The sequence below is a fragment of the Phoca vitulina genome, unplaced genomic scaffold (genome assembly GCF_004348235.1).
Source record: "Phoca vitulina isolate PV1807 unplaced genomic scaffold, GSC_HSeal_1.0 scaffold109, whole genome shotgun sequence".
Classification (NCBI taxonomy): domain Eukaryota; kingdom Metazoa; phylum Chordata; class Mammalia; order Carnivora; family Phocidae; genus Phoca; species Phoca vitulina.
In genome coordinates this window covers 829,999-855,648 of record NW_022589812.1, presented here as the reverse complement: position 1 = coordinate 855,648, position 25,650 = coordinate 829,999, and the positions used below count along the sequence as shown (strand labels likewise).

Genomic DNA, 25,650 nt, shown 5'->3' with positions numbered 1-25,650 from the left:
CAGGTGCTGTTCTAAGAGCTGTACATTCATCAGCTCCCTTACTCCCCACAACCCTACCAAGGTGGGCACTGTTACCTCCCCCAACTTACAGAGGAGGTCTCTACCTTTAGGTCTTAAGTTCAGTAATGCCACATAACCTGCTAAGCAGCAAACAAATATATAAAAAGGTTGCTCTCCTTGAATTTACATGAAACAAAGCCATGGGGAATCTTTCCACAAATATGAAAAGTTCGGACCTATGGTTCCCAAACCGTGTACCATGACATCTTCGAGGGTTGGAGCAAACTCATAGGGGCACTACAATGTTTTAGGAAAACAGAGCAATGTTCAATTGTTGAGCACTGGGGAAAGCACCGGCGTGAGGTAGCTCACAGATTCAACACCGGACTGCATCCTGTTCCTCAAAGCGATGTCCTACCTTGGAAACTGGGTTTTCAGCAGCTGCTCTGATAAAAAACAAGTACTATGCAAAAAGCAATGTGGGGAAAGAAAAATCAATGTGGGACAGGGAACAAGGGTAGTGAGGCTAATCTGATGCTAAGGTTTGAGAAGTGGTATGGTGCCCAACAGGTACACATGCTTATTAGTAATTAGAATTATTTAAGAATAAAAATATAGTATTTTTCATTCAATTCACATATTGTTATTTGAAAGAGTTATCCAGTTGTTACGGCATAAATACTTAAGTTTTTGAGTCCAACTTCTTAATCAACAGAACTGTTATTTCCTTCTTTTGGCCTGGGGGCACCATGAAAAGCTACCAAGATCCAACAATGCTCAGACTCTGGTTAAGCTATTAGAGCCATAGGTTAATATTTCTATAACTCATCAGTGCAACCCACTTTGCTGCTGGCATACAGGAATGAGAATATGCTCATTTCAGAGAAAAAGAGGTTAAAAAAAAAAAAACAACCAAAGACTTAAGCAAAATTGCAGATTTGATTAATCTTTGAGAAACCACCTTTTATGCCCTAAAGAATAGGTGTTATGGGGCCACAAGACTCCCAGATTAAACTCCATGCTTGGCATATAGATAATAAATATTTATTGAGAAAAGAAACGAATAAATGAAAATCCTTACGTGAATCAACTGCACAAGAACAGGTTCCAGGTTGCAAAACATTGACCTAGCCTCAACATAAAAACTGAGCTGTTGTTCAAAATCACGGCCAAAGGAAACCTAGAAGCAAGGGAAAAGATGCTGAGAATGTTATCTCTAGGGACCTGTGAGCACACACCATTGAGAAGAGTTTCCCTGAGCTTCGAGTGGTAGGACAAGTCTGTGATGACAAGTCACCAAAAATCCCACCAGTATGAATGGGTGGAAATGCCCAAGGTATGCATGCATGCAAGCGCGTGCGCACGCACACACACACTGGAATTTACTCCAATTAGACTTTACGTGACTTTGCCCAGCATATAACTGCGATATTACTATTACCACCTCCTCTTTATGACATGAGCACTGGAGTAGAACATAAAAAGACCAAAGGGTAGTAGAACAGAATCTCAGAATGTAAACCGGATTTCCCAGGCTAGAAGGAAACCCCTGGAAAGGAAATAATGGAATTTTGTTTGTCAGCTGTGGCCTTTTCACAGAACATAAATTTGGTTATTGGGAGCCATTGGTCAGAGGGATTTCCCTAATAAGAGCCACACCTTTCTGTTTCCTGATGGGGAGTCCAAACTCAGCAACTTACGGGTGGCTGCTGGAGCCATAGGTGAAAGTTTCTCCATCAATAAAAATCCCCTCTTCTATTTCTTCAAATTTACGAACAGCTCGTTAGGAGGACAAACTTGACTGTTACAGCAATCATTTTTGCCCAGAGGAGGCTTAACATTGCTATTTCCATTACAGCTATCAGGTTTCACATCTTATTTCCTCATATTCTTTTCCATTCTAACTTGGTGGCTCTCAGACAAAGCCATAAAGGGGTAAAATACCACCCAATCAGCGCATAAATCAAAGGCAAGGAGAGTCACCTGGTAAAAGGTGCATTTCCTCCCATGACAACTGAAGGGTTAATTCTGATCTTGCATCAGAATGGATTGTTTTACCCACAGAGTCAGGTGAGCGATGACACTGACCCTCTTGTGGAACAAGTCACATTTTCAGGGTCCTTTTCAAAGTGCTCTATTTTCCTCTTGGTCAGCTTTTGTCTTGACACTTGTATTAAAACAGGATACTGACAGCAGTTGTTACTTTAGCTTTGTGCATGAAGAATGAAAGCAAAGGTGGTTCTGGCTAGGAGGGGATGGTGGGGTTGTTCCCAAAGAAGGCTGCAAGAACCCCTCCCACTCTGCTTGGCCTTTTGCAGTGTCCCTGTGGACTCTTCCCATCTGGGGGTGGAGTCTACTCCCCCCTCTCCAAGGCCACAGCCCCAGTCACTGCTTTGACCAACAGAATGCAGCAGGATGTGGCACTGGTCACTGTGTGATTGCTGGATTTTGGTCTTAGAAGGCCCTGCAGCTTCTGTCCATGCCCGCACCATATAAAAGAGCTCGGCTGAGACAGCTGGATGATGGCAGAACAGCAGAAAGAGGCCACGCTGGTGAGAAATGAGGCCCCAACAGCCAGCACCAAGAGCCCAGACACGGGAGTGGGAGCGAGGCTGTCCTGGATCCTCCATGGCCCCGATCCTGGTACACGGAACAGCCTGGCTCCACAGTCAACCTCCAGGTTTGTTAAGAATTAATAAGACACTGTTATTTAAAGCTGCAAAGTTTTGGGGCGCCTGGGTGGCTCAGTCGGTTCAGCGTCTGCCTTCAGCTCAGGTCATGATCCCATGATTCCAGGCTCTCTGCTCAGCGGGGAATCTACTTCTCCCTCTGCCCGCCCCCCCACTTGTGCACGCTCTGACAAATAAACAAGATCTTAAAAGAAAAAAAAAAAGCTGCTAAGTTTTGGGGTGAGTTGTTATGCACCAATTTTGCCCCTCCCCCCAGCATTGGTTCACCATCACCTGATGAGCAGCACATCGGGTGCCTCAAGGAGCCCCTACTCCCCACTCCCAGGGTCCACATGATTGGGGCTGTGCAGGTGTGCATATGTCCCCCAGGCCTGGCCAGTCAGTGTGTTCCTTCCCCCTCACTGCAGCAATTCGTTCAGGTGACCCAAGCTCATCTGGAGACTCAATCCCAGGACTTCTGTTGGAGCCCTTCCTGCTGGGAACCTGGAGCTCTTCAGGGGCGTGAGCCTGTCTGGGAGGACACCGAGTGAGCGGAACCCCGAGCCCGAGACACACAGACGGCAGGTCCTGATGACACATTTTTTTATTCCTTAGGCCAGTTTGTCTTGGCTCTCTTTGCCCCCGGGGGAGTGCTGGCTAATATAAGATGTTTTCTAATTTCCTCTTATCTTAATAAAAATGAAAAGCACCAGGGAACATAATGTTAACTGCTTTCACTGGAGTTAAGGACAATTACATCACATTTCCAAGTACCCTGAAACTTCTTCCCCAATACTTACCATTTTTATAAATCCATTAATCAAATATGCCAGCATCCTTTTCTCATCCTCAAGAGTGAGTGCACTAAAATCAATAATGGTACATAATTAACATTGAGGTAATAAATATAAGTTTCTAAAGAATATGTAAGAAGTAAGCAATTTAACAGGTAAGAACATTTTGCATTTTCTAGATTTAAAACACTCCCAACAGGCTGTGTTTCTTCTGATGAAAATGTATCATCTAAATGAACATGATTTAAGTGTGTTTCTCATCTCTCTCAAAGATGATGTTTTCAGGACATATTTATTAATAGCAAAGGAGAAGGAAACTTTCTTTCCCTTGGAATTTGGACAGCAAGGTCCAACTGCAAATTTTCGTATTCAACATTTCGGGATAGAAAATTTCAAACAAGCAGCAAAGTCGAAAGAATTTTACAACAAACACCCATATACACACCACCAGGATCCCACCATTATCATTTTACTATATTTGCTTTATCACATAACTACCCGCTTCCCTCTCCATCCATCAATCCAGCTCATTTTGGGGAGGCATCTTCAAGTAAATTACAGATCGCAATTGCCTCTATTTAATAGCAGTATTAATACAAACATAAATAAGACAATGTCACGTCCTTAAGCTTCGACTACACATGTGAAGGCCTATTAATAGTTCCCCCAGTTTTTTTTTTAAAACCTTAAGAGCCTAGAGAAACAGAAGCCAAGTTTTGTGTGTTGGTTTGTCCTTTCCGTGTCCCTGGCAAAGACTGCGTTCTGTCCGCTAACAAAGCAATGTCCCTTTCATTCTTTGAGACTCCATTTCCCAGCCCCCTCTGTAGCTGGGTATGACCATAGGACAGTTCTGGCCAATGGGATGTGAGCGCAAGTGAGGGTGAGCTGTCCAAGTTTCTCGCAGAAAGAAAACTATTATCCTCCAATGCCCACAGGCTGTACTTGGACATGGTCGAGGTAAGCCAGCTTCCCCCAGCAAGACAGGGGCAACACCCCAGAGGGATGGCCGAGCAACAAGACAGAAGGAGCCTGGGTGGTGCTCTACAGCAGAGCGGCCCTACCCCATCTGATCTCACACCTTTAGCAAGACAGAAATAAACTCTATTTTACCGAAGCTAAAACCCGGTATCCTACTAAGACAAGTGCCTTTCTGATGTGTTTTGTGCCTTTATTTCTTTTTTTGTCCAACTAAAAAGCCTATGGTTCCATGTATTACAAAAAGTCTTAATATTTTTATTTTGGTAACTATTCAAGAGGTCGACAACACAAGATCATAAAAATAAAGATTCCAAAATTCAGAAGAAAAAAAAGAAATACAATTCATTTTGCTGATGGTTAAGTTCCAAAACCGTTTTTCTCCATTCTTGTAACATTTTCCAGTGACTCAAGCTGCTGGGCTTAAAAATTCTGTAGGGACTGAAATTTCAGCCACAAATGAGCAGGAACTGCTTCAAACACAATCAAATGGAAACATGTAAAGGAAAAAACTAGAAAGCAAAGGAGTGATAGTTTGGCCTCTGATCCAGAGGTAAGGCTAACGGCTAACGCACAGGACTGAGCCTCAGGTCTACTAAACACCTAGAGCCCTTCATGTAAGGAAGAGAAGCCATTTCATTTGAATTTCAAGTAATTGGCTAATAACGAGAAAAAATGTAAAGGCTATGTTACTGGATGAGTGAACTCATTATTATTGTATCTGCTGCTCTCAAATCTCCAGGAGACGTGGAGTTTGAGTTCACGCCTTCTCCTCTCAACAGAAATCCTTTTGTAAAAACATCTGCCATCTCGGCGCGCCTTGGTGGTGCAGTCGATTGAGTGTCTCTTGGTTTCGGCTCAGATCACGATCTCAGGGTTGTGGGATTGAGCCCCACATCAGGCTCTGTGCTCAGCATGGAGTCTGCTTGAAGATTCTCTCCCTCTTCCCCTCCCCCCGACTCGCTCTTGCTCTCTCTCTCTCTCAAATCAATCTTAAAAAAAAAAAAAGACCGGCCATTTAATCTTCTCAGGAAGGTTACCCTCAGCCTCCCTCTTCTCCTAGACTGGAATGTCCTCATTAGCAAGAATTTTAATAGACCCCATAAAATAATAGTATCCACAGTGGCAGCTTAATGTAGTAATTCCCCAATGTACTATTATGTGATATTAAGACCCAATCCATGTTATGTTTCACCCTTAAGCGTGGCTTACTTCACAGAGTCATGCATGGTCTTGCACACGTGCAAAAGCGCATTCAGAATCACAGGGTCCTTTGTGGGCTCTTGCTGATGCCTACAAGACATTTAAAGACAACAGTATAAGTTATGTCCGCTCACAGCAATGAAGGCGCAGGCTGAGTTTCTCCTCTATCACATATATTTGAGAAATAGCAAATTACCCAGTTGACATTGAACATGTAATGGGCAATGTTCTGGTTTTACTCTTAATTCTTCCTTCAATAACAAGTTTGCTTTTCTACACATATTATAACTTCTCCTAAAATCACGGTAAATCCTACCAAATCATGGTAAAGCTGCTGCATTTCCTAAGCCAGGCAATGGGCAGACCTGATTTTTTTACATTTCTTTCTAAAGCAGCCCACAACCCATCTACAACTGTGTTAAGTGCCAGGCAAAACTGTAATTTGGCTTTTCAAATAATATAGAAGGACAAGGTCTTATAACAAATCTTTATGTAAGTAAAGGAAGTATATTTGTTTCCAAGCATATGGAATTAATATTTCAGAAAGACAACACAAGGAAAGCTTAAAACATACATTATTCAAGCAACATCTAACTCAATTTTCCAAACCGGGGTTACTTAAGTTCCATCTTAACACACTTTATTTTACCATATCTATATATTTAATATTTAAAGCAACTTTAGAGGCGCCTGGGTGGCTCAGTCAGTTAAGCACTGCCCTTGGTTCAGGTCTTGATCCCAGGGTCCTAAGATCGAGCCCTCCATCGGGCTCCCTGGTCAGCGGGGAGCCTGCTTCTTCTTCTCCCTCTGCCTGCCTCTCTTTCTACTTGTGCTTTCTCTCTCTGTCAAATACATAAATAAAATCTTTAAAAAATAAAATAAAGCAACTTTAACTTTTTAAATTGAATTCTGTCCTAAAAAAAAAAAATGCATGAAAACACCAATTAAACTAGTTGTATACTGAATACACTTTAAATTAAATATACAACTTTTCAAATCAAAATCAAAATCTCTCCTCCACGTGCCACCTAGAATTATTTCCTGTACCACCAACAGTAGGTTGTTTGGGGAAACACAGATTTAGTCAAAAGGAAAGCAACTAAATTTAAAAATCAATCACAAATCTAAGCATTGAAGACGGAAAGCTATCTAGCTCTGCGACCTTGACAAGTATGACTTTATTTTTATCTTTTAAAATGTTACTCCCTAAGTAGTTCATTAACAGATTGCTCCTTCCAAAAACACATCGGAATACAATGTAGGTGATGGCCAGGCTCCAACTACTACTTATGGCTTTGTCTTCTTAGGCACTAATTACAAACTTTTATCATGACTGCTCCTTGTAATGTGTTTTTCCTCACCATGTTATTTTAGATGTTAAATGCATACAGATCATTAGGCCTCCAAGGACACAGAGTGATTCTCATCCATATGCTTCACAGGGGCATCGGGAATCCAAGCTTCTGGATGACACCGTGTTACACTTACTTGATAAAAACTTCCATGATGCATTTGCAAACCTCCACCCGTACACTCTCTTTTTGGAACATGTCCAGAAACGGCAAAAATTTTTCCTAAAAGTAATAAAAAAAAAAAAAGCACTCTACATGCAATTTACACAAGTTGTTGGAAGGGATTTGTTGGGTCCCTTTTTCTTTGAAGGTCAGAGCAGAGAAAGAGCTATTCATCTCTCTGAGGCAGGTCAGAGGAGGACCCACCTGAAAGCAGGTTTGTGAAAGCTCGTAGGGTTAAAACCACTTACACGCCCCAGGGGTCAGGGCTGGGGCCAGTGAACATTTTGGGAACCATCTGGGCAAGCTTCAGATGACCATGGGCTTCTCCGGGTAACAACACACAAGGTGGGCTTCTTTTTTACGATTATACTGATCAGAGAAAGAAGAGCCAGTTGTTCAGAGTGGCCCCCACATCCTGACTCTACATTTACTAACTGTGCCACCTTACTCAAGTTACTCCACCTCCTCCAGCATCAGTGTTCCCATCTGTAAAGTGGGAATCCTAACTGCTCCTACTTCCTAGCGGTGTTGTGAAAATGGTACGAGGCAACGCGTGCAAAGTTCCGGCAGGGTGCTTCGGGTATGGAGAATCTCCAAAAAATAAGAGGTTCTATTTTTAAAATAAGCAAGAAACAAACAGTTCTGTGAGTGTACATGAATGGAAACCTGCAGAGGGAGGGGTGACAGGGAAGAGAATCCTCTAGATTTGTACTTGCCCAGGGCAATGCAGCCAACGTGAAGGGGCATCGTGGGGTATTTTAAAATGTGAGGGACACATAAAAAAAATTTCAGCTGTCAGACAATGAGACAACTATTAGTTTGACGTACTCCAGCGTTTCAACGTTAGACTATATGTGTGATAAAAAGCAAGTGTCCTATGAAAATCAGTGTGGAAGAGGAAAAGAGGAAGAGGACACCCAGTCTGACTCCAAGGTTTGAGAAGCTGTGTGATGTTCAAGAGGGGCACACATTCCATGAGCGAGTCATGAAAGAAATAAAGATAATATTTTTCTCTCCGTCTGGGTACTCATTTTTCAAACACTGATTAAGTTGTTATGCCATAAATACTGAAGTTGTTTAGACCTAACTACTTTCTAAAGGGAACCGTTAAGTATTTCTTTTGGCCTGGGACACCATGAAAACATGACTGAGACACTAAGTGAACCTCTGACTCAGACACAAATTTCCAAAGGTAATTAAGGAATGCTACTTACCACTGAGAAAAGAACGGAGAAATCGTGGAAGTGGGCAATCACTTTCTTAATTATTGAATGAAGCTGCAAAACCGAACAGAAAACACATCTTTAATAAAACTTGGATATATTTTTTCAAGATTTTATCTCTAAGTAATCTCTACATCCAACGTGGGGCTCAAACTCACAACCCCGAGATCCAGCCAGGCATTCCAAAAGTTGGGTATTTCTAAAAGGCAACCTTCTTTCATAATTTGAAATTACAATTACAATAAGGGAAAGCTGGGTGACTCGGGAACGGGAGATTACTGGGGGTTAAAGGTTAGGCCCTGTCTCAGTCTGAGTTTGCCCATCTTACTCTGTAGTCTTGGGGAAGCCACTTCCCAGCCTCATCTTCCTCCTCTGTAAAATGGAGAGCAAAGCAGTACCTGGCTCACTATGAGGGTTAAATGGGATGGTTCGTGTAACGTGCTTAGAACAGTGTAGTGCCCTTCCTTGGAAAGCTATTATAAAGTCAGCTATGAATATTCAAGGAGGGGCGGCGGCAAACAGCTTCATCAAAGGGCCACAGAGCCATCACAACTACTCAACATGGCTACTGCAGCTCAAAAGTAGCCAGAGAGAGCATGTAAGCAAATGGGCATGGCTGGAGCCAATAAAACTTTATTCACAATAGCAGGTGGTGGGCTGCATTACATTTGGTCTATGGGTCATACTTTGCACACCCCTGTTCCAGCCCATCATGGCCCGGTGTTTCTTGACGACTTCTGTGGAGAGGCAATGAACAGAGTTTGCTGGTGGAGTCAAAGGCCACATCATTACCCGAGGACGGTGGCACAGTCTCTAAGATCAGCTCCAGATACCCAGGTACTAATGTCCACCCCCCCCCACCCTGAGATGCACACAGTCCTGTTGACAGGGAGACACCACAGAGGTGCTTTTTCTAAGGAAAATATAAACCTCCGCCCCTGGTTACTGTCGTGAAGAGAAAATTTACTGACAGGTACTTTTGTTTACACTAAAAACACTGCTGTTGAAATCATTTGTTTAAATCGCTTAAGACAAGGGGCTCACAACTCATATGGGTGGCTATCCAGAATGCAGGCTGACCCCTGGGGTACCTTTTATAAATTGCTTCTAGATATGACAGAATTGTATAATGTAATTATTCCTCTCTCTCTTAGGAACGGACTGCATTAAAATTATTATGTTAAAGTCTTCAATTAAATGGGTCCCTAGGAGTCAAGGTCTTACTAAATATTCCTCAACAAAAATTCTAATGCATCTCAGTCTTCATATGCACCCAAGATCTTGCTGACCCACAAGGGTATGACCCATCTCCTCTACACGGTTCATTCACTCAGTGATGCTTATCAAGAGCCTGTTGTGCAAGACTATCACCCTGAGAAAAATGTCAGGTATTCAGTGCCTACTCAATAAATTCTAATGATGAACTATTTTAATTAGCAAATGGTGAAAACACTCTTACCAAAATGTTAGAATTCTAACCTTCTTACAAGAACATGTAATTAATTTTCTTCTACTAAGTGAAGCTAAAAATTGATCGCAATAAGTGCCAGAAAGTCATGTTATTAAAAAAAAATTAAATCTTAATTAGGTTGAAAGTTACTTGACAGTAAATGAACCTTCACTGGATTCTGTACTGGAGGAGGAAAAAATCTGCTATCAAGGACATTATTGAGTCCACTGACAAAGCTACAGTATGGACTGTGGAAGAGACAATAAGATATTAATGTTAAATTCTCTAGAGTCAATAACCAAACTGGTTATATGGAGAATGTCCTTGTTCTTAGGAAATATTCAGTGAATTCTTCAGAGGCAAAGTAGCATGATGTATGCAACTGTTTATCCTCAAAGGAGCCAGAAAAAAATTTACACACATATAGTGCATATGAGTATGTGTACACATGATAATGATAAAGCAAACATGGAAAATGTTCACAGTTGGTGAATCTGACTAAAAAAATAATGGGAGTTCAGGGGCACCTGGGTGGCTCAATCGGTTAAGCGTCTGCCTTCAGCTCAGGTCATGATCCCAGGGTCCTGGGATCGAGCCCCGCGTCGGGCTCCCTGCTCTGCGGGAGGCCTGCTTCTCCCTCTCCCACTCCCCGTGCTTGTGTTCCTTGTCTCTCCCTGTCAAATAAATAAATAAAATCTTTAAAAAAAGTAATCATAATAATGGGAGTTCTCGGAACTATTCTTTCAATTTTCCAATAAGCTTGACTATTTCCAAATAAAAGTTAGTTTAACTGGAAAACACAGGCCCCTTACTTACTGGTGCCAAGCAACTGTGCCAGGGCATCCCATATCATATATCTCATGCAATCCTCACAGCCACTCGGGAGTGTAGGGCTACTAGCCCCACTTTACAAGTGAGAAAACTGAGGCACAACAAGGTTAAGTAGTGGAGTAAAGGGCAGATGGCGACGATATGGCAGAGCTAGGATTTGAACCCAGGATTATCTGACTACAGCCTGACCCATGCAACATGCCTATGTGATTCAACAGAATCAAATTCCTAACAGTGTGGAAATGAGAAAAGCAAAGCTATTACCTGAGGGTAGGAGTCTTCAAATGCACGATCTGGAGTCATGTGCTTGATGACATCAGCCAGAACGGTATTCACCTCTCGTTTCTAAGGGCGGGGCGGGGGGGGGGGGGGGATAAACCTGAGTTAGACACTGTAAGGCAGTCACTGACCGCTTTTCTGGAGGAAAGGACTAACATTTTCAGAACACACCACATACTTTCCAGGAAACAGTTTCAAATCTTCTGCTGGAAATAATATTAAGGGAGAACTCCCACCCATATCACAGCCCTGAAGGTAACTACTTCTGCACCAGGTCAGGACTAAAACATTGTTCTCAAAGGTTCTGGGGTGTTACACTGTCCCCGCCGCCTTCCCTGAGCGCTGATAAAATCGGCCGTGCCACTCTGTCCCTGCCTGTCCCAGGCCGCTCTCCCGGCGCTGGCAGACGGCGCAGCTCGGCCCTGTGGGAAGTGCACAGACTCAGCCCCTTCAAGCGGAGTGACCTCGATGCCCACCTTGGCTTTTGTCATCTCTATTGGGGGGTCAACCAACCATGGCCCAAATCCAGTCCTGGGCCTGTTTTTATACAGCCCACGAGCTAAAAATGACTTTTACGTTCAAACCAGAAGAATAATATTTCATGACAAAAATTATATGAGATTCAAATTTCAGTGTGCATCAAGTTTACTGGAACGCACAGCTGTACTCACTCATATACACTCTGTAGCTGGTCACATGCTGCAATGATAGAGCTGGATACTTGTGACAGAGGTCGTACGGTCCGCAAGGCATCAAATACTTAGTCTGGCTCGCCACAGAAAAGGTATGCTGACCCCTGCTCCTTATAACAGGAAGAGCGAAGCCTCCTGGCAAGGTCTCTCTGAGGCTGCACAGCTCACAGGTAAGGCGCCTGCTATTTGATATTTGTTATCTAAATAGTTGCCATTATGTTTACTCTCTTGCCTAATGCTCATTAAACTCCCTGGCATGGACATGTTTATCCCCATTTTAGAGATAAGGAAGTGGAGCTCCGAGAAGTTACGTGACTTAGCTAGGGTCACACAGCTAAAAAAAAAAAAAAAAAAAACAAACACAAAAACAGAAACAAAAAACTGACAATGGCACTAAAAGGAACCAGAGCTCCTTGGAGAGATAGCTGATGCTGATTAAGATAACATAATAAAATTAAATTAAAAAAAAAAAAGAACTATGCCAGGGAGCCTGCAACATCTTATAAGAGCAAGCAAGGAAGGCATCAAAGACTGCAGAGAACATGTCACAAGGACTCAGGAGCCAATCTGAAAAGGCATCCACTGGACAAAGAAGGGACAAATGAGCATCAGTAAGAATGATGTAATTCAAGTATATTTAAATCCATGTGCTCCTAAAGATACCAACAACTACTACTCACTGGTCACCTTTGGGGATGCTGAGGAATCAAGCCTCATTCTAAAACTAATAAAGGAAAGGAAACAAACCAGCAGCATCCCTGCCTTTTCTGTGCAAGCTGTACCTCAGGGTAACCAAACACCCAACGTGAGAAGTTTCTCTTTCTACAAGTATCCCAGCTAATGAACAGAGAAGAGTTGATTGTAATTCCAGGTATTACCATTTTGCAGCCCCTGAGAAACAGTGAGATGCAACGAGCTTTGGTGGCTGCCCATGTTATAGAGAGACAGCCTGATACTGTGAGCTTCCCAGGAGAAGCGCCCAACCACCACCCACAGTGCCAGAAACTCTAATCTGAAGCTGATGAAGTCTCTAGAACTAACTGCTGATTGGCAGGATATATTGACAGCAGAAGAACACCGTCATCAGATGCAACTAGCTGGTCCAGACTGGGAAACTCTACAGGACAAAGGTCCCAATTTCTTCAACAAATAAATTACAGATGGGGGGGGGAAGGGAAGGGAACATGGGGGGGAAAGAGAGAGAATTTACAGTTTAAAAGAACCTTAAGAAGTCTACCACAATGTACAGGCTTTATTTTAATCCCAACTGAACAATAAACTCTAAAAAAAATTGCAAGACAACTGGGGACATCTGATCATTGATTTTTAATATTAAAAGCAGTATTATTATTATTATTATTATTTTTTTGGTTAAGATAAGCTATCGGGATTTGGTTTCAGAAAAGGGAATCTTATATTTTACATATACATGCTGAGAATTGGCAGGTGAAGACACACTGTTTGTGATTTGCTTCAGAATAACCCAGGGGTGGAGAGAAGGGGTAAAGATCTAAATGAAACAAGATCTGTCATGAGTTGATCATTTCTGGGTAATGAGTTCAAGGAATATCATGTTTGAGGTTTCCAAAATAAAGCATAAAACCAAAATTGGACCAAAGAAACAAAATCAACAGAGCAGCACTTACATAATGCTTAAAACAAGGCCAAAACCAATTTACCGAGTGAGAGGCCAGGATGGTGGCTGCCTTCAACTTCCAACGGTCGGGGAGTGTGACTGGGAGCACAGTTCAGGGGGCTTGGAGGAGTTATTCCCTGCTTCTTGATCTGGACCATGATCACACGGGTGTACTTCCTCAAGATTCATTAGGCAGCAAACTTACAATACATGCATTTTTCTGCATATATGCTATACCTCGGTTTTTAAAAGCTGATGAAAATTTGCATTCTGGCAACAGGATTTAAATCCAGTTCTGCCTGCTTCTAAAATCTCTGTTACCTGGCAAGCCCAGTTATTTCCCAAACTGAGATTCCAGTATGGGCACAGGGAAAGAAGTGCCTTCGCTTAGAAAAAAAATTACACACAAGTCAAATATGTGGAAATGCTACTGACTGGACCCCCAGGGAGAGTCACAATGCGCTTTAGCAAGTAAGCATCTAAGGTTTCCTATGGTGAAACAAACTGCTTCCCTTGGTATAACGGAGCATTTCCCCAATTTACAGTGAGTATGGAATACTTTCGTTACAATGCACATATTCAGGGGCGTTTGGGTGGCTCAGTCATTAAGCGTCTGCCTTCGGCTCAGGTCGTGATCCCGGGGTCCTGGGATCGAGCCCCTGCATCGGGCTCCCTGCTCCGCAAGAAGCCTGCTTCTCCCTCTCCCACTCCCCCTGCTTGTGTTCCCTCTCTGGCTGTCTCTCTCTCTGTCAAATAAATAAAAATAAAATCTTTAAAAAAAAAAAAAATGCACATACTCATGCTCTACCGCAGTGTAACATAAAGGATGTGATTTTTATAAATTAAGGACAATTACCATTGTAAAATGCCTAAATGCCTCAGCTAGCCTTGTTCATTATTATAAACATGAATAAAAACATAACTCTTCCAGAAACAATATGCAGGCCACACATACCGTGAAATGCTTGCAAGTGTACTCCACCCACACTTCAGCACAGTTAATGTAGTCCTGCAGAGAAAAGGCACAAATGTCTCGACGATAAGAACACCATGACGGACCTTATGGTAAAAGCTCATCATGTACAAACCCCTTCAAGGGCTCTGACAATTAAAAGAGATAAGTGATAGGAATTTCAAGACTGGTTGGTTCATCTACAGAAAAGTCTAGCCCATGGATATATTTTACCCTAAGAAGCGAGTTATAGAAATACAGAAGTTGCATGAAACTAACTAACATTCCAGAATTGCCACTTGGGCCAAGACAGAATCTGGGAAGAACTGAAAGGCAGTGGAGATAAAAGTCACAAGTCCGGGCCACACCTCAGCAGAGACACTGATGGTGGATCTGGTTGAAGACCAGAATTAGGGGCGCCTGGGTGGCTCAGTCGTTAAGCGTCTGCCTTCAGCTCAGGTCATGATTCCAGGGTCCTGGGATCGAGCCCCACATCAGGCTCCCTGCTCCGCGGGAAGTCTGCTTCTCCCTCTCCCACTCCCCCTGCTTGTGTTCCCTCTCTTGCTGTCTCTCTCTCTCTGTCAAATAAATAAATAAAATTTTAAAAAAAAAAAATGAAGGGGCGCCTGGGTGGCTCAGTCGTTAAGCATCTGCCTTCGGCTCAGGTCATGATCCCAGCGTCCAGGGATCGAGCCCTGCATCGGGCTCCCTGCTCCGCGGGAAGCCTGCTTCTCCCTCTCCTTTTCCCTCTGCTTGTGTTCCTTCTCTGTCTCTCTGTCAAATAAATAAAATTTTTTTTAAAAATCTTTAAAAAAAAATAAAAAGAAAAAAGAAAAAGAAAAATGAAAACCAGAATTAAATGTGATTTTTGCACGTTCTGAGAAAAAAAAAAAAAGGCTTCCTACCTTTAAAAAAAAAAAAACATTTTTCTGATAGAGGGGTGATGTGTATGTTGTAAAAAGGCTAAGAAAGCACTGAAGATTTCAGGTAAGAAATTACGTGTTAGATTCGAGTAGGGGGGAGGGCCCACGGAGAGCCCGTGGGATGGTCATGGAAATGGCAGTGAACAGCTGGGTACGGCTGCCTGCCCCAGAAGACACTCAAGGTGGGGAAAACAAGCGCTCGAGCTCGAGCGTGTCTCTTCTGTTCCTACACTTTAAGAAAGAAGAAATGCTGAAGGAAGAAAATAGTTATTTCGGTCACATAAGAAAAGCCAGGAACATCTGAAGGTCGGATTGGAAAGCGAAGGCCGAAGGCTCTGTGAAGTTCAAGACTAAAGAAAACCATCAGGGCGCCTGGGTGGCTCAGTTGGTTAAGCGACTGCCTTCGGCTCAGGTCATGATCCTGGAGTCCCAGGATCGAGTCCCGCATCGGGCTCCCTGCTCGGTAGGGAGTCTGCTTCTCCCTCTGACCCTCCTCCCTCTCATGCTCTCTGTCTCTCATTCTCTCTCTCTCAAATAAATAAATAAAATCTTTAAAAAAAAATAAAATAAAATAAAGAAAACCATCAATGTGGCCTTTTGATGCAAGGTTGCTTGGAAGCACTCACACAAAGGCATCAGAGGCCTGGCGACTTTGGACTTTACACATGCTAAATAAGCTGTTTGGTTAGCCGATCAGAGTTAAGTTAAACAGTTTAGTTTATGAAGTTTAGTGAGGGTTTTGCTAAACTTAACCTAGGTATTTGATTTGGTAAACAAGTCTCTGGTATTTCTAAATTAGGCCATTATTCGCAATATACTATTGTAAATGAGGTGACTGGAAAGGGGTTTATAACTGAACTCACTCTAATATTTCCTTCTTGGTAAATGATTGTGTCAAATGTTACGTACCCTTATTGAGTTATTTGCTGGGTTTTGGACTCGATGTTTGCGTCCAAAATGCCTGTGTTGAAAATCCCAGCCCCTCAGTGTGCTGGCATTAGGAGGTGGCTTTGGGAGGTGATGGGGTCATGAGGGCAGAACCCTCATGAATGGGATTAGTGCTCTGATAAAAGGGACCCCAGAGAGCCCACTCTCCCTCTCTGCCAAGGGAGGAGGAAAAGCTGGCCATCTGCAAATCCAGAAGAGGGCCCTCACTGGAATCTGAACAGGCTGTCACCCTGATTTCAGACTTGCAAACCCCAGAACTGCAAGAAATAAATTTCTGTTGTCTGTAAGCCCCCCGGTCTGCGCTGTTCTGTTATAGCAGCAGAACTAAGACATGCTGCTAGCAGGAGAGGAATGGTGTGCGGTGCGGTGAAGTCTGCCCAGCCAGTCCTTCAGCCAAAGACAGCCAGTACCATTTACCTAGTGGCAGCCGCAAAACTTGCTGGCGTGCTGCCGACAAGGATGGTGAGATGGGCAACCCAAACCTCCAGCACTATGGTGCTACACGCCTTCAGCACCTAACACCGGCTGGTCCATCTCTCCTAGACTCCCCGACCTGAAGTGGCGGGAGAAAGAGGCCCCAGCTGTCTCTGTTCAGGGGACAACAGTTCAAGGGACAACAGCTGGAATTCCCTTCTAATTACAGGTTTGACTGATGATCTTCCATTTAGGAATATCTTACTCAGTTGTTACTTTCAAATCCAAGTACTATAGATAGCTGCACTTTGGATGCTGTTTACAAAGCCAGAGGTCTTTTAAAGTTTCAAATATTTATAATTTTACACTTTTAGTAGATCCTGAAGCCTCAAGAATTAGACATAATTAGGATACAAAAATCCAACAAATATATCTTTAGAGCTATCAATTCTCCACTATAGGTTAGCAAAAACAATTAGAAGTAGTATTATTTCTAAAAAAAAACAAAAAAACAGACATATAATTAGTCAAAAGATAATTTTTTTAAAGGAAAGAACATACTGAAGAACTTGGACAAAAGGCAGGCACAGTCGATCTAAGGTCTGAATGGTCACCCACCTGTGGATTCTTCAACTTAGTGATGACTTTCCAAGCTTCATTGAGAATTTGGAGTCGATCGCCCTCAGGAGGGTCAGCCAAGGCCAAGTTTAACCCCAATGAGCGAAAAAGGAGATGCTAAGAAAAAGAGCGAACCATTACAATACTGGGGATTTTAAATCAGAGCACCTTGAGGCTTAGAGGAAAAGGCTCTAACACTGAGCTCATCTCAGGGCTCATCCTCCAACGACCTTCCTGAAGTTTGACCTCAGGCCTACGTGCAAGTCTGACTGAGCTGCTCCAAACAAAGAGCCGGCTCCGTGTACCGCTCTGATTCGTGGGCCCTAACGTTCTGCTGGACAGAGCTTTTCATAAATAACGAGTGAAGATACATTTTTAAAGATGGGGGACTGAGCCTTTCCTAAGTACTTCACAGTGAGCTAATTCGATAGATTTAGGACTCGCTGGCAGCAATGACACGTGCCTAACAATCCCAATCACAAAATCATCTTCTATCGTGTTCTTCAGAGACAGAGCCTTCGCCTGTTTTCCTGCTGGCCCGAGCTGCTCCCCGCCCCCCACAAGGACTGTCTCCCTTGACAGCTCTCAGGTAAATGGTGCCTATCTGCTCTCCCACAAGAGCCTACCTTGGGGAAACCCGACTCATCGCACTCTTTAATCATGCCAATGAAATCCATGGACCTCGTGGCGATGAACTCGGCCCGGAAAGCTGACATCACAGAATTCAACAGCAAGGCGCTGTAAGACACACGACCCGTGTCAGCGGAGCTGCCCCTTAATGAAAGTCACTTTAATTTTAAGTACGTACGTTGCTGGGAAGGAGGAATTGAGAACTCTTTAATGGTAAAGTTGGAAAAAAATTTTAAAAGGCTGGCGTGAAAAGGCAACCTCTAGAGAACAACACGATGTTTTATACACATTTGGAACTCGATAAATGTTGAATTGACTGGATGAATGGGTAGCTGGCTGGCTGGCCGGATTGACGGACAGCAAGCAATCAAATCCATTTAAACAGATGTAAACTGAGCCTTTGATAGGCTGGTGCACCAATAAAACTAAACATTAAGTCACAATATTGATCCAAGCTGCAAATATATAAAATACATATCTTCACCTCTTACAAAAAGCACTGTTCTAGGACCTAGGGGACACAGTGACTTAGGGACATCTACCACGGAAGGGAGAGCAGAGGAGAAACCTCATATGCTTAGAAGACAGGAAAATGGAGTTTATTTTGACCCTACCACTTACCATAGCCCCATGGGGAAAGGACTATTACTAAACCCATTTTACGGATGAGGAGACTGAGGCACAGAGAGGTCAAGTAGGTGACCCCAGTTCACAAAGCTAGGAAAGAGTGGAGCCAGGAATCGGAAGCCAGAAGACTGGACTCAACTTTCCTGCCCTCTGTTGTCATCCTGTCGCTCTGCTGGTCCTCTCGCCCACATGAGCATGCCAAGCTCAAAAAAAAAAAAAAAAAATCAACCAGCTCCACTTCCAAACCCATGTTTTATTAATTTTAAAATACTGGGGCACCTGGGTGGCTCAGTCTGTTGGGCATCCGACTCTTGACCTCGGCTCAGGTCTTGACCTCAGGGTTGTGAGTTCAAGCGCCACATTGATCTCCACGCCTACTTAAAAAAAATTTTTTTTAAATAATTAAAAAAATAAAATACTTACTTGTTTCCTAGTTTCTTGCATCTATCCATCATCTCAGTTAGCAGAGCCTAATTAAAAATAATTATAATGAAAATCATCAGGTTGGGGAATCTGAAACATTTCTCACAAAGCGATCTCCAAAGTAATACTCTCAAGTAAATGGAGCCACATGCCCATTTCTGTTAACTCTCAGTACCTGGCCAAGATGGGGAGTCAGGGGTGGGGATGGGGGGCGGAATTCACCTTTATGGCATTTAGTATAACAGAGAAGAGCTGAGGCCCTGGCATCAGGCATACTTGGGTTCAAATCCAGTCTCACCAACTCCGAGACCTTGGGCTGGTCACCTGACTCCGTGAAGCCTGGGTTTCCTCACCCTTTGGCATAGGATGCAAGCGGTACCATCCCCCCGTGCAGCGTTACTACAGCATGGTGAGGTACCTGCTGTGTTCCAGGCACCAATGAGAATGGCAGTTACCTTACTCCCCACCTCTCCCATGACACCCCCACGTTCCTCCTCATTTCACTGAGAATTTGCTAGTGCCCACCGTGCACGGTGAGATGCACTTCGCACGCGTGATCTCGCCTCTCACGACCATCCATGAGGCAGGCTCTCCCACTACGCAGGTGAGAAACTGAGCCATGAAACAGTGATGTGTTTGGACCAAGGTAACACAGCGAGCTACCGCAGGCCAGACGTGACCCAGGCCATCTGGCATCAAAGGCTATACTCTTCATCACATTTCCTCCGAACGAGTTTTGAAGCCTATGTTTTCCGCGAAAGGAAGTAAATATTTTACTCACTGGAATACTGTTAATGGCTTTAGAGCTATCTTAAGACAATTACGTATTTGTAAAAGAGCTCCTGTTTTGTTTTGTTTTTTACAAAAATCAATGGAAGAGGTATCCTTTAGGTCAGTGGTTTGGGGAAGGTTTTGAATGGCACAGACGAGGTCAACCCTGAGACTGAAGAGCCACTAACAGCCACCTGGACACTGAGAGCTCGCCGGGCACCAGGCTAAGCACTGTGCTTGCCTTTTCTTGTTGGCTCTTCACAGCAGTCTTCAGAGGCCCGCCTGTTATCCCCACGTCACAGAAGCAAAAGTCAAAGCTCAGAAACATTAAGCTGCTTCCCAGTAAGTGGTGGAAATGAGATTCGTAGGAATCTGGCCCCCCGTGGTCTTTAGTGCAATTGTACCCCTTCGGGCTGTGTCCTAGGTGGTGCCTGAATAATTAAGGTGAAAGCTGACTGTGGAGATACTGCCCGTACCTCAGAACCCCGACTTCATTCAGATTTCTGTCTCTGCCCTACAAACATCAGAGTGGGGCCTGTTACGGACTGAATAAGGTCCCCTCCCAATTTGTATGATGAAGCCCTAATGCCCAATGTGACTGCGTTTGGAGATAGGGCTTTTAGAGACGTAATCAGCGAGAAGTGAGGTCCTAAGTGTGGGGCCCTAATCCAATGGGAATGAGGTCTTTGTAAGAAAAGGAAGAGAGGGGCGCCTGGGTGGCTCAGTCAGTTAAGCGTCTGCCTTCAGCTCAGGTCATGATCCTGGGGTCCTGGATCGAGCCCCGCATCGGGCTCCCTGCTTCTTCTCCCTCTGCCTGTGCCCCTCAGCCCCGCTCATTCTCACTCTCTCTCCTGCTCTCGGGCTCTCTCTCTCAAATAAATAAGTAAAATCTTAAAAAAAAAAAAAAAAAGGAAGGAGAAGAGGAGGAGAGACCAGAAACACACATGCACAGAGAGAAGACCATGTGAGGACACAGTGAGAAGACAAGCCTCACCAGAAACCAACCCTGCCAACACCTTGATCTTGGACTTCTAGCCTCCAGAACCGTGAGAAAATAAATTTTTGTTGTTCGAGCCCTCCAGTCTATTATGGCAACCTGCTATGGTCTAAATGGCCCCCTAACTCCCAAGGTGATGATATTAAGAGGTGATTAGGTCATGAGGGTGGAGCTCTCGTGAGTGGGATTAATACCCTTATAAAAGGGGCCCAAGAAAGCTCCCTTGTGCCACATGAAGACATAGCAAAGACAGACATCTATGGACAGGAAGTAAGCCTTCACCAGACACCAGATCTGCTAGTATCTTGATCTTGTACTTCCCAGCTCCAGAACTGGGGGAAATCAATACCTGGTACTGATAAGCCACCCAGTTTGTAGCATTTTATTTTAACAGCCAGAATGGACTAAGACACAGCCTGAGCAAATTAACACAGGTCCAAACTGATCACAGTGACCCCATTCCCTTTGCTAGTGTGAGATTCAGACAATGGGCACATGACCCATTTCTAGCTGCTGGAATGGGAGTTCTGAGGAAAGGTTTCTTTGTTCTTAAACAGGAACCCAAGGAATTGTAGATTCTTCATCTTTCTGCCTCTGGATGCTGCCACGTTTGGATGTGATGCCTGGAATGGCTACAGCCACTTTGCTACCTGAGGATGACACAGGAGAGATGGACAGAACCTGCCTAGACCATAGCCTGCACTTGCTGTGTGAGAAAAGACACTGAATTATTTTGGTAGGGCCAATTAGGTGTTTGTTCCTTGTAGTCAGCATCCCAGCTGAAAATAAAATTGCCAATGTCACAAATGGTTTCCCTAATCCACTCATGGGGTATTTATACTTGAAAAGTCATTCCTGAAGACCAATATCAAAGTGGTTTCTGGAAAAGATTGAGAAAGAGATATCCTGTAGGAGTATCACACCAACACTGCCCAACATGTACAAGTAATCACTCATTCTATGCCTACTTATGGAGCAACTTTAAGGCACTGGGGACAGGGCAGTGAGAAAATCAAACAGAAAACCATGCCCTTATGTGGCTTATTCTCTCTCTTACACACACACACACACACACACACATAAATGAGAGCTCTTGGCCTACCACTTCTGAAAAAAGTTGGTAAATGCCAACATATGGACAAAAGATTCTGGCCATTAAGACAAATGCTTAGGGGCGCCTGGGTGGCTCAGTTGTTAAGCATCTGCCTTCGGCTCAGGTCATGGTCCCAGGGTCCTGGGATCGAGCCCTGCATCGGGCTCCCTGCTCTGCGGGAAGCCTGCTTCTCCCTCTCCCACTCCCCCTGCTTGTGTTCCCTCTCTCGCTGTGTCTCTCTCTGTCAAATATATAAATAAAAAAAAAAAAAAAAAAATTAAAAAAAAAAAAGTATCCAAATATGTAACTTAAAAAAAAAAAAAAAAGCTCTGCCATCATATAGGAATATAGGAAGTACCCATAAGTGTCCAGGGAGCCAAATGATATGGATCCCGGGCACATCTGTTAAAGATTAGAATTTTTTTTTTTTTCTGAGAAGCAACAGGATCGATTATCTTTGGCAAGAACGAGATAAACACTTCAAACCAGACTGAGACTGAAACAAGCCTGTTGACTGGGATGAACTAGGAAAATGTGCAGCTCAGCATATTAGCTTGTACACACACATCAGAACTTGAGGGTGCAGGAGAGTCGGACGGCCCCTACGTTTCATTTATTTATATATTTGTTTTTCATAAAAACTATAAAAATAGGGTCACTTAGGTGGCTTAGTCGAGTAAGCATCCAACTCTTGGTTTTGGCTCAGGTCATGATCTCAGGGTCATGGGATGGAGCCCCATATTGGGGCTCCATGCCCAGCGCAGAGTCTGCTTGAGGTTCTCTCTCTTTCTCCATCGGCCCCTCCCCCCCACACCTTCTAATAAACCTTTAAAAAACATAAAAAATAAAATAAAAACTATAAAAATAAGAAATGCTTATTATGGAAAAAATTCTCAAACACTACCGCCGTGCGGTTAAGCAAAATGCAAATGCCTTCCCTCCCAACTCCTGCTTCCTAGTGATCACCAGTGTCAACATTTTAGTGTTCATCTTTGTAGGCCTTTGTTTATACCTTGTGAGTATATAGCTTTTATTATAAAAGTCCAGTTTGGGTTTTTTTGTCTTACAAAAATGAACAGTCATATACATATTGGGCCACAACTTGCCTTTTTTACTCAAGAATCTAGCATGGGCTTTGCTCTTCCCGTAACTACACACATGCATCTGCCTCATTCTTTTTAATGGCTGAGGAATCCCTACCATGCATATAACATTACTGTTCAGATTGCTCCTGATAGATTTTTAAAAATTTTTTATTTTGAACGGAATTAGACTCATAAAAGATTATAAAAATAATAGAGAAGGTCCTGGGTACCAGTCACCCAGCTCCCCCCAATGGTGACATCTTATTTAACTCGAGTGTGTTATCAAAGCCAGGAAAGTGATGTTGGTATAATACAATTAACTAGAATATTTCACCAGGTTTTCCATTCACACTTTATTATGGGGGAAGGGTATGTCTTTGTGACATTTCACTAACATACACGGATTTCTATAACCACCACCATATTTAACTGGATCTTTAAGGTTACCTCCAGATGGGGGTTATTTACGTACTTCAAAAGTGTAGGAAAAGCTAAAGAAGTTGGGCTGACACCGCACTTCTGCTTTCTAAACTGAGATGGACTCATATGCGGCTCAGAGTGCTCCCAGATTTGTATTCCTGCTTTTACTATATAACCTTCCAATCAGTGTTTACAAGTACTGCTTCATAAAAACAAACAAACAAAACAAAACAGAGAGAGAGAATTAAGTGATATGTGTATATTTTCCTCATTTTTCTAAATGAAGCAAACACGTAAAGGGTGGGCAAAATCATATGCCCCTTCCCTCCAGTCCAGACTTGATATGCTCAAGTCTCAAAGAAAATATTTCAATGTGAATAAAAAGAAATCCTATACTCCAGGCATTAAAAGGAGAAATTTTTAAATTTTTCATCATTTCTCTTTCACTGGGAACTTTTTTTCCTAATTCAAAAGAACGAAAATGATACACCTATACGCATCAGAGGGATTCAGCAATGGCTAAGGCTAGTCTTAGATTGGCATTACCAGCCTCACATTTTAGAATATTTATTTATTTATTTATTTTAAAGATTTTATTTATTTATTTAAGAGACAAAGATAGTGAGAGCACGAGCTGGGGGAAATGGACGAACAGACTCCCCACTGAGTAGGGAGCCTGATGCAGGGCTCCATCCCAGGACCCCCGGATCATGACCTGAGCCAAAGTCAGATGCTTAACTGACTGAGCCACCCAGGTGCCCCACATTTTAGAATATTTAAAGTGCAACTTATAGTTTGCCCACTAGGTAACAGTCCCATGAGTCGATTTGTTAGGGCCTTTAAGTCCCTCCTTAAGTGTAACCACTAACAAGAGTTATCTAGAAAGAAAGAGTTGAGGAGTTTAGAGAACACATCTGCTGGGTTCACAGTTACCGCCAACATGGCTATATGGCTTTGACTCTTTCCAGTTGTGTGACCTTAGCAAGTTGTGAGCCTCAGGTGCCTCATCTATAAAATGGGGATGACAATGATACCTAGCCTAGGGAAGCTGAGAATGAAGTAAGGTGGCCCAACTAAAGGAACTAAAACAGGGCTTGGCCCCCAGGGAGCCTCAGAAAGAGGTGATTGTGTGAAGCGCTCTAAAGCTTAGCATCTCTGACTCACCTCCCTCCTCCATTCCTCACACCCAACAAACCCGACGCTGATGTCACTTCCTGACGTGACTGAGGGTCAGAGAACTTCCTTAACAACAGGTATTCGTTTTAACATTAAGTGAGGGAAAAGCACCATAAAATTACACATACAAAAATCCTCATCTATAAAACAAAAGTACAGAGCGAAAGCCAGAGTGGACAGAGAAATATTAATACGGAAACCTATCAAAATGTTAATATAGCAGGATTTTAGGTGGCTGTTTTTTGCCTTTTCACTTTTCTATCTTTTCTAAATATGAATACATTTTTTTAATTTGTTTATTTTAAAGAGAGGGAGGGAGAGAGAGGGAAAGAGGGAGAGAGCGAGAGAGACTGAGCACGTGAGCAGGGGGAGGGGCAGAGGGAGAGGGAGAATCCCAAGCAGACTTCCCACTGAGCACAGAGCCCAATGGGGGCGATCCCAGGACCCCAAGATCATGACCTGAGCTGAAATCAAGAGTCGGATGCTCAACCCACTGAGCCACCCAGGCGCCCCTGAGTATGTATTTTTATTAATAAATGTTTTCTGATTAGGAAATTCTCTCCTATCCATTCTGTCTCATTTTTTTTCCCACAGCTACCAACTCTTCTCCTTTTTCTGATCTGTCTGCTTCTGCCAGTTTGATCTTCAAGTACCGCTTGTTTCAAATTGTTCTCCTGATCAAAAATCTCTAAGAGCTGCCTGATCTCCACCACGTTATGTTCAACAACCTCTGTAAGCTGTTCCACACCAGCCAGCCTAATTTCTCCCTCTCCTCCAGTAAGGCTGGTCTCCTTATTATGCCTCTTACTTGCCTCAGTCCCTTCCCTCGGCCCTACCTCCCCTCTCCCCCACCCCGACCCCCGCTTATTTCCGCACTTTCAAGTCAACCCAGACCCCATCTGCTTCAGTGAGTCCAAACATAAGGATGGCAGCCACCCCCTTTGCCTGGTGCCCCCATCCCTTGGCCACGCACAGATGGACAGTATCACAGTCACTCCATGACAGTCCTTCAAGGAAGCTTCTTTCATTAGCCCCATTTTACAGCTGGTAAAAGACGTCAAGTAGCCCAAGGCAACACAGCCATAGTCTGAACCCAGGTCTGCCCAACTGCCCACGCCAGCCTCTACTAGTGCACCTGCCTCTTCACTCACCCAACATTTACAACCTGCACCTCTCGGGCTTCGTAAAGGACCACACGGGATTCCCTGTCAGACAAGACTCACCACTCATGTCCAGGACCAGGCCTTTTTCCTTCTACACCTTCCATGCCACCCCCAACAAACAAAAAGCTGCTGAAATGCTGAGAA

At 43.5% G+C, this 25,650-nt stretch overlaps 1 protein-coding gene across 7 annotated transcripts in view; it reads right to left on the bottom strand.

Moving 5' to 3' along the window:
- The window catches only part of LOC116628035 (VPS35 endosomal protein sorting factor-like), a 113,239-nt gene that overhangs the window by 39,278 nt on the left and 48,311 nt on the right, over window positions 1–25,650 (bottom strand). For all 7 annotated transcript variants that reach the window (XM_032398076.1, XM_032398077.1, XM_032398078.1 and 4 more), the window contains 10 exons: window positions 18,802–18,848; window positions 17,748–17,859; window positions 17,122–17,238; window positions 14,222–14,275; window positions 10,924–11,004; window positions 8,370–8,432; window positions 7,130–7,215; window positions 5,651–5,731; window positions 3,470–3,533; window positions 1,082–1,180 (listed from right to left, as the gene is read on the bottom strand). In XM_032398076.1, coding sequence (XP_032253967.1) covers window positions 1,082–1,180; window positions 3,470–3,533; window positions 5,651–5,731; window positions 7,130–7,215; window positions 8,370–8,432; window positions 10,924–11,004; window positions 14,222–14,275; window positions 17,122–17,238; window positions 17,748–17,859; window positions 18,802–18,848 — 804 coding nt within the window. The remainder of the gene's footprint in view (window positions 1–1,081; window positions 1,181–3,469; window positions 3,534–5,650; window positions 5,732–7,129; window positions 7,216–8,369; window positions 8,433–10,923; window positions 11,005–14,221; window positions 14,276–17,121; window positions 17,239–17,747; window positions 17,860–18,801; window positions 18,849–25,650) is intronic.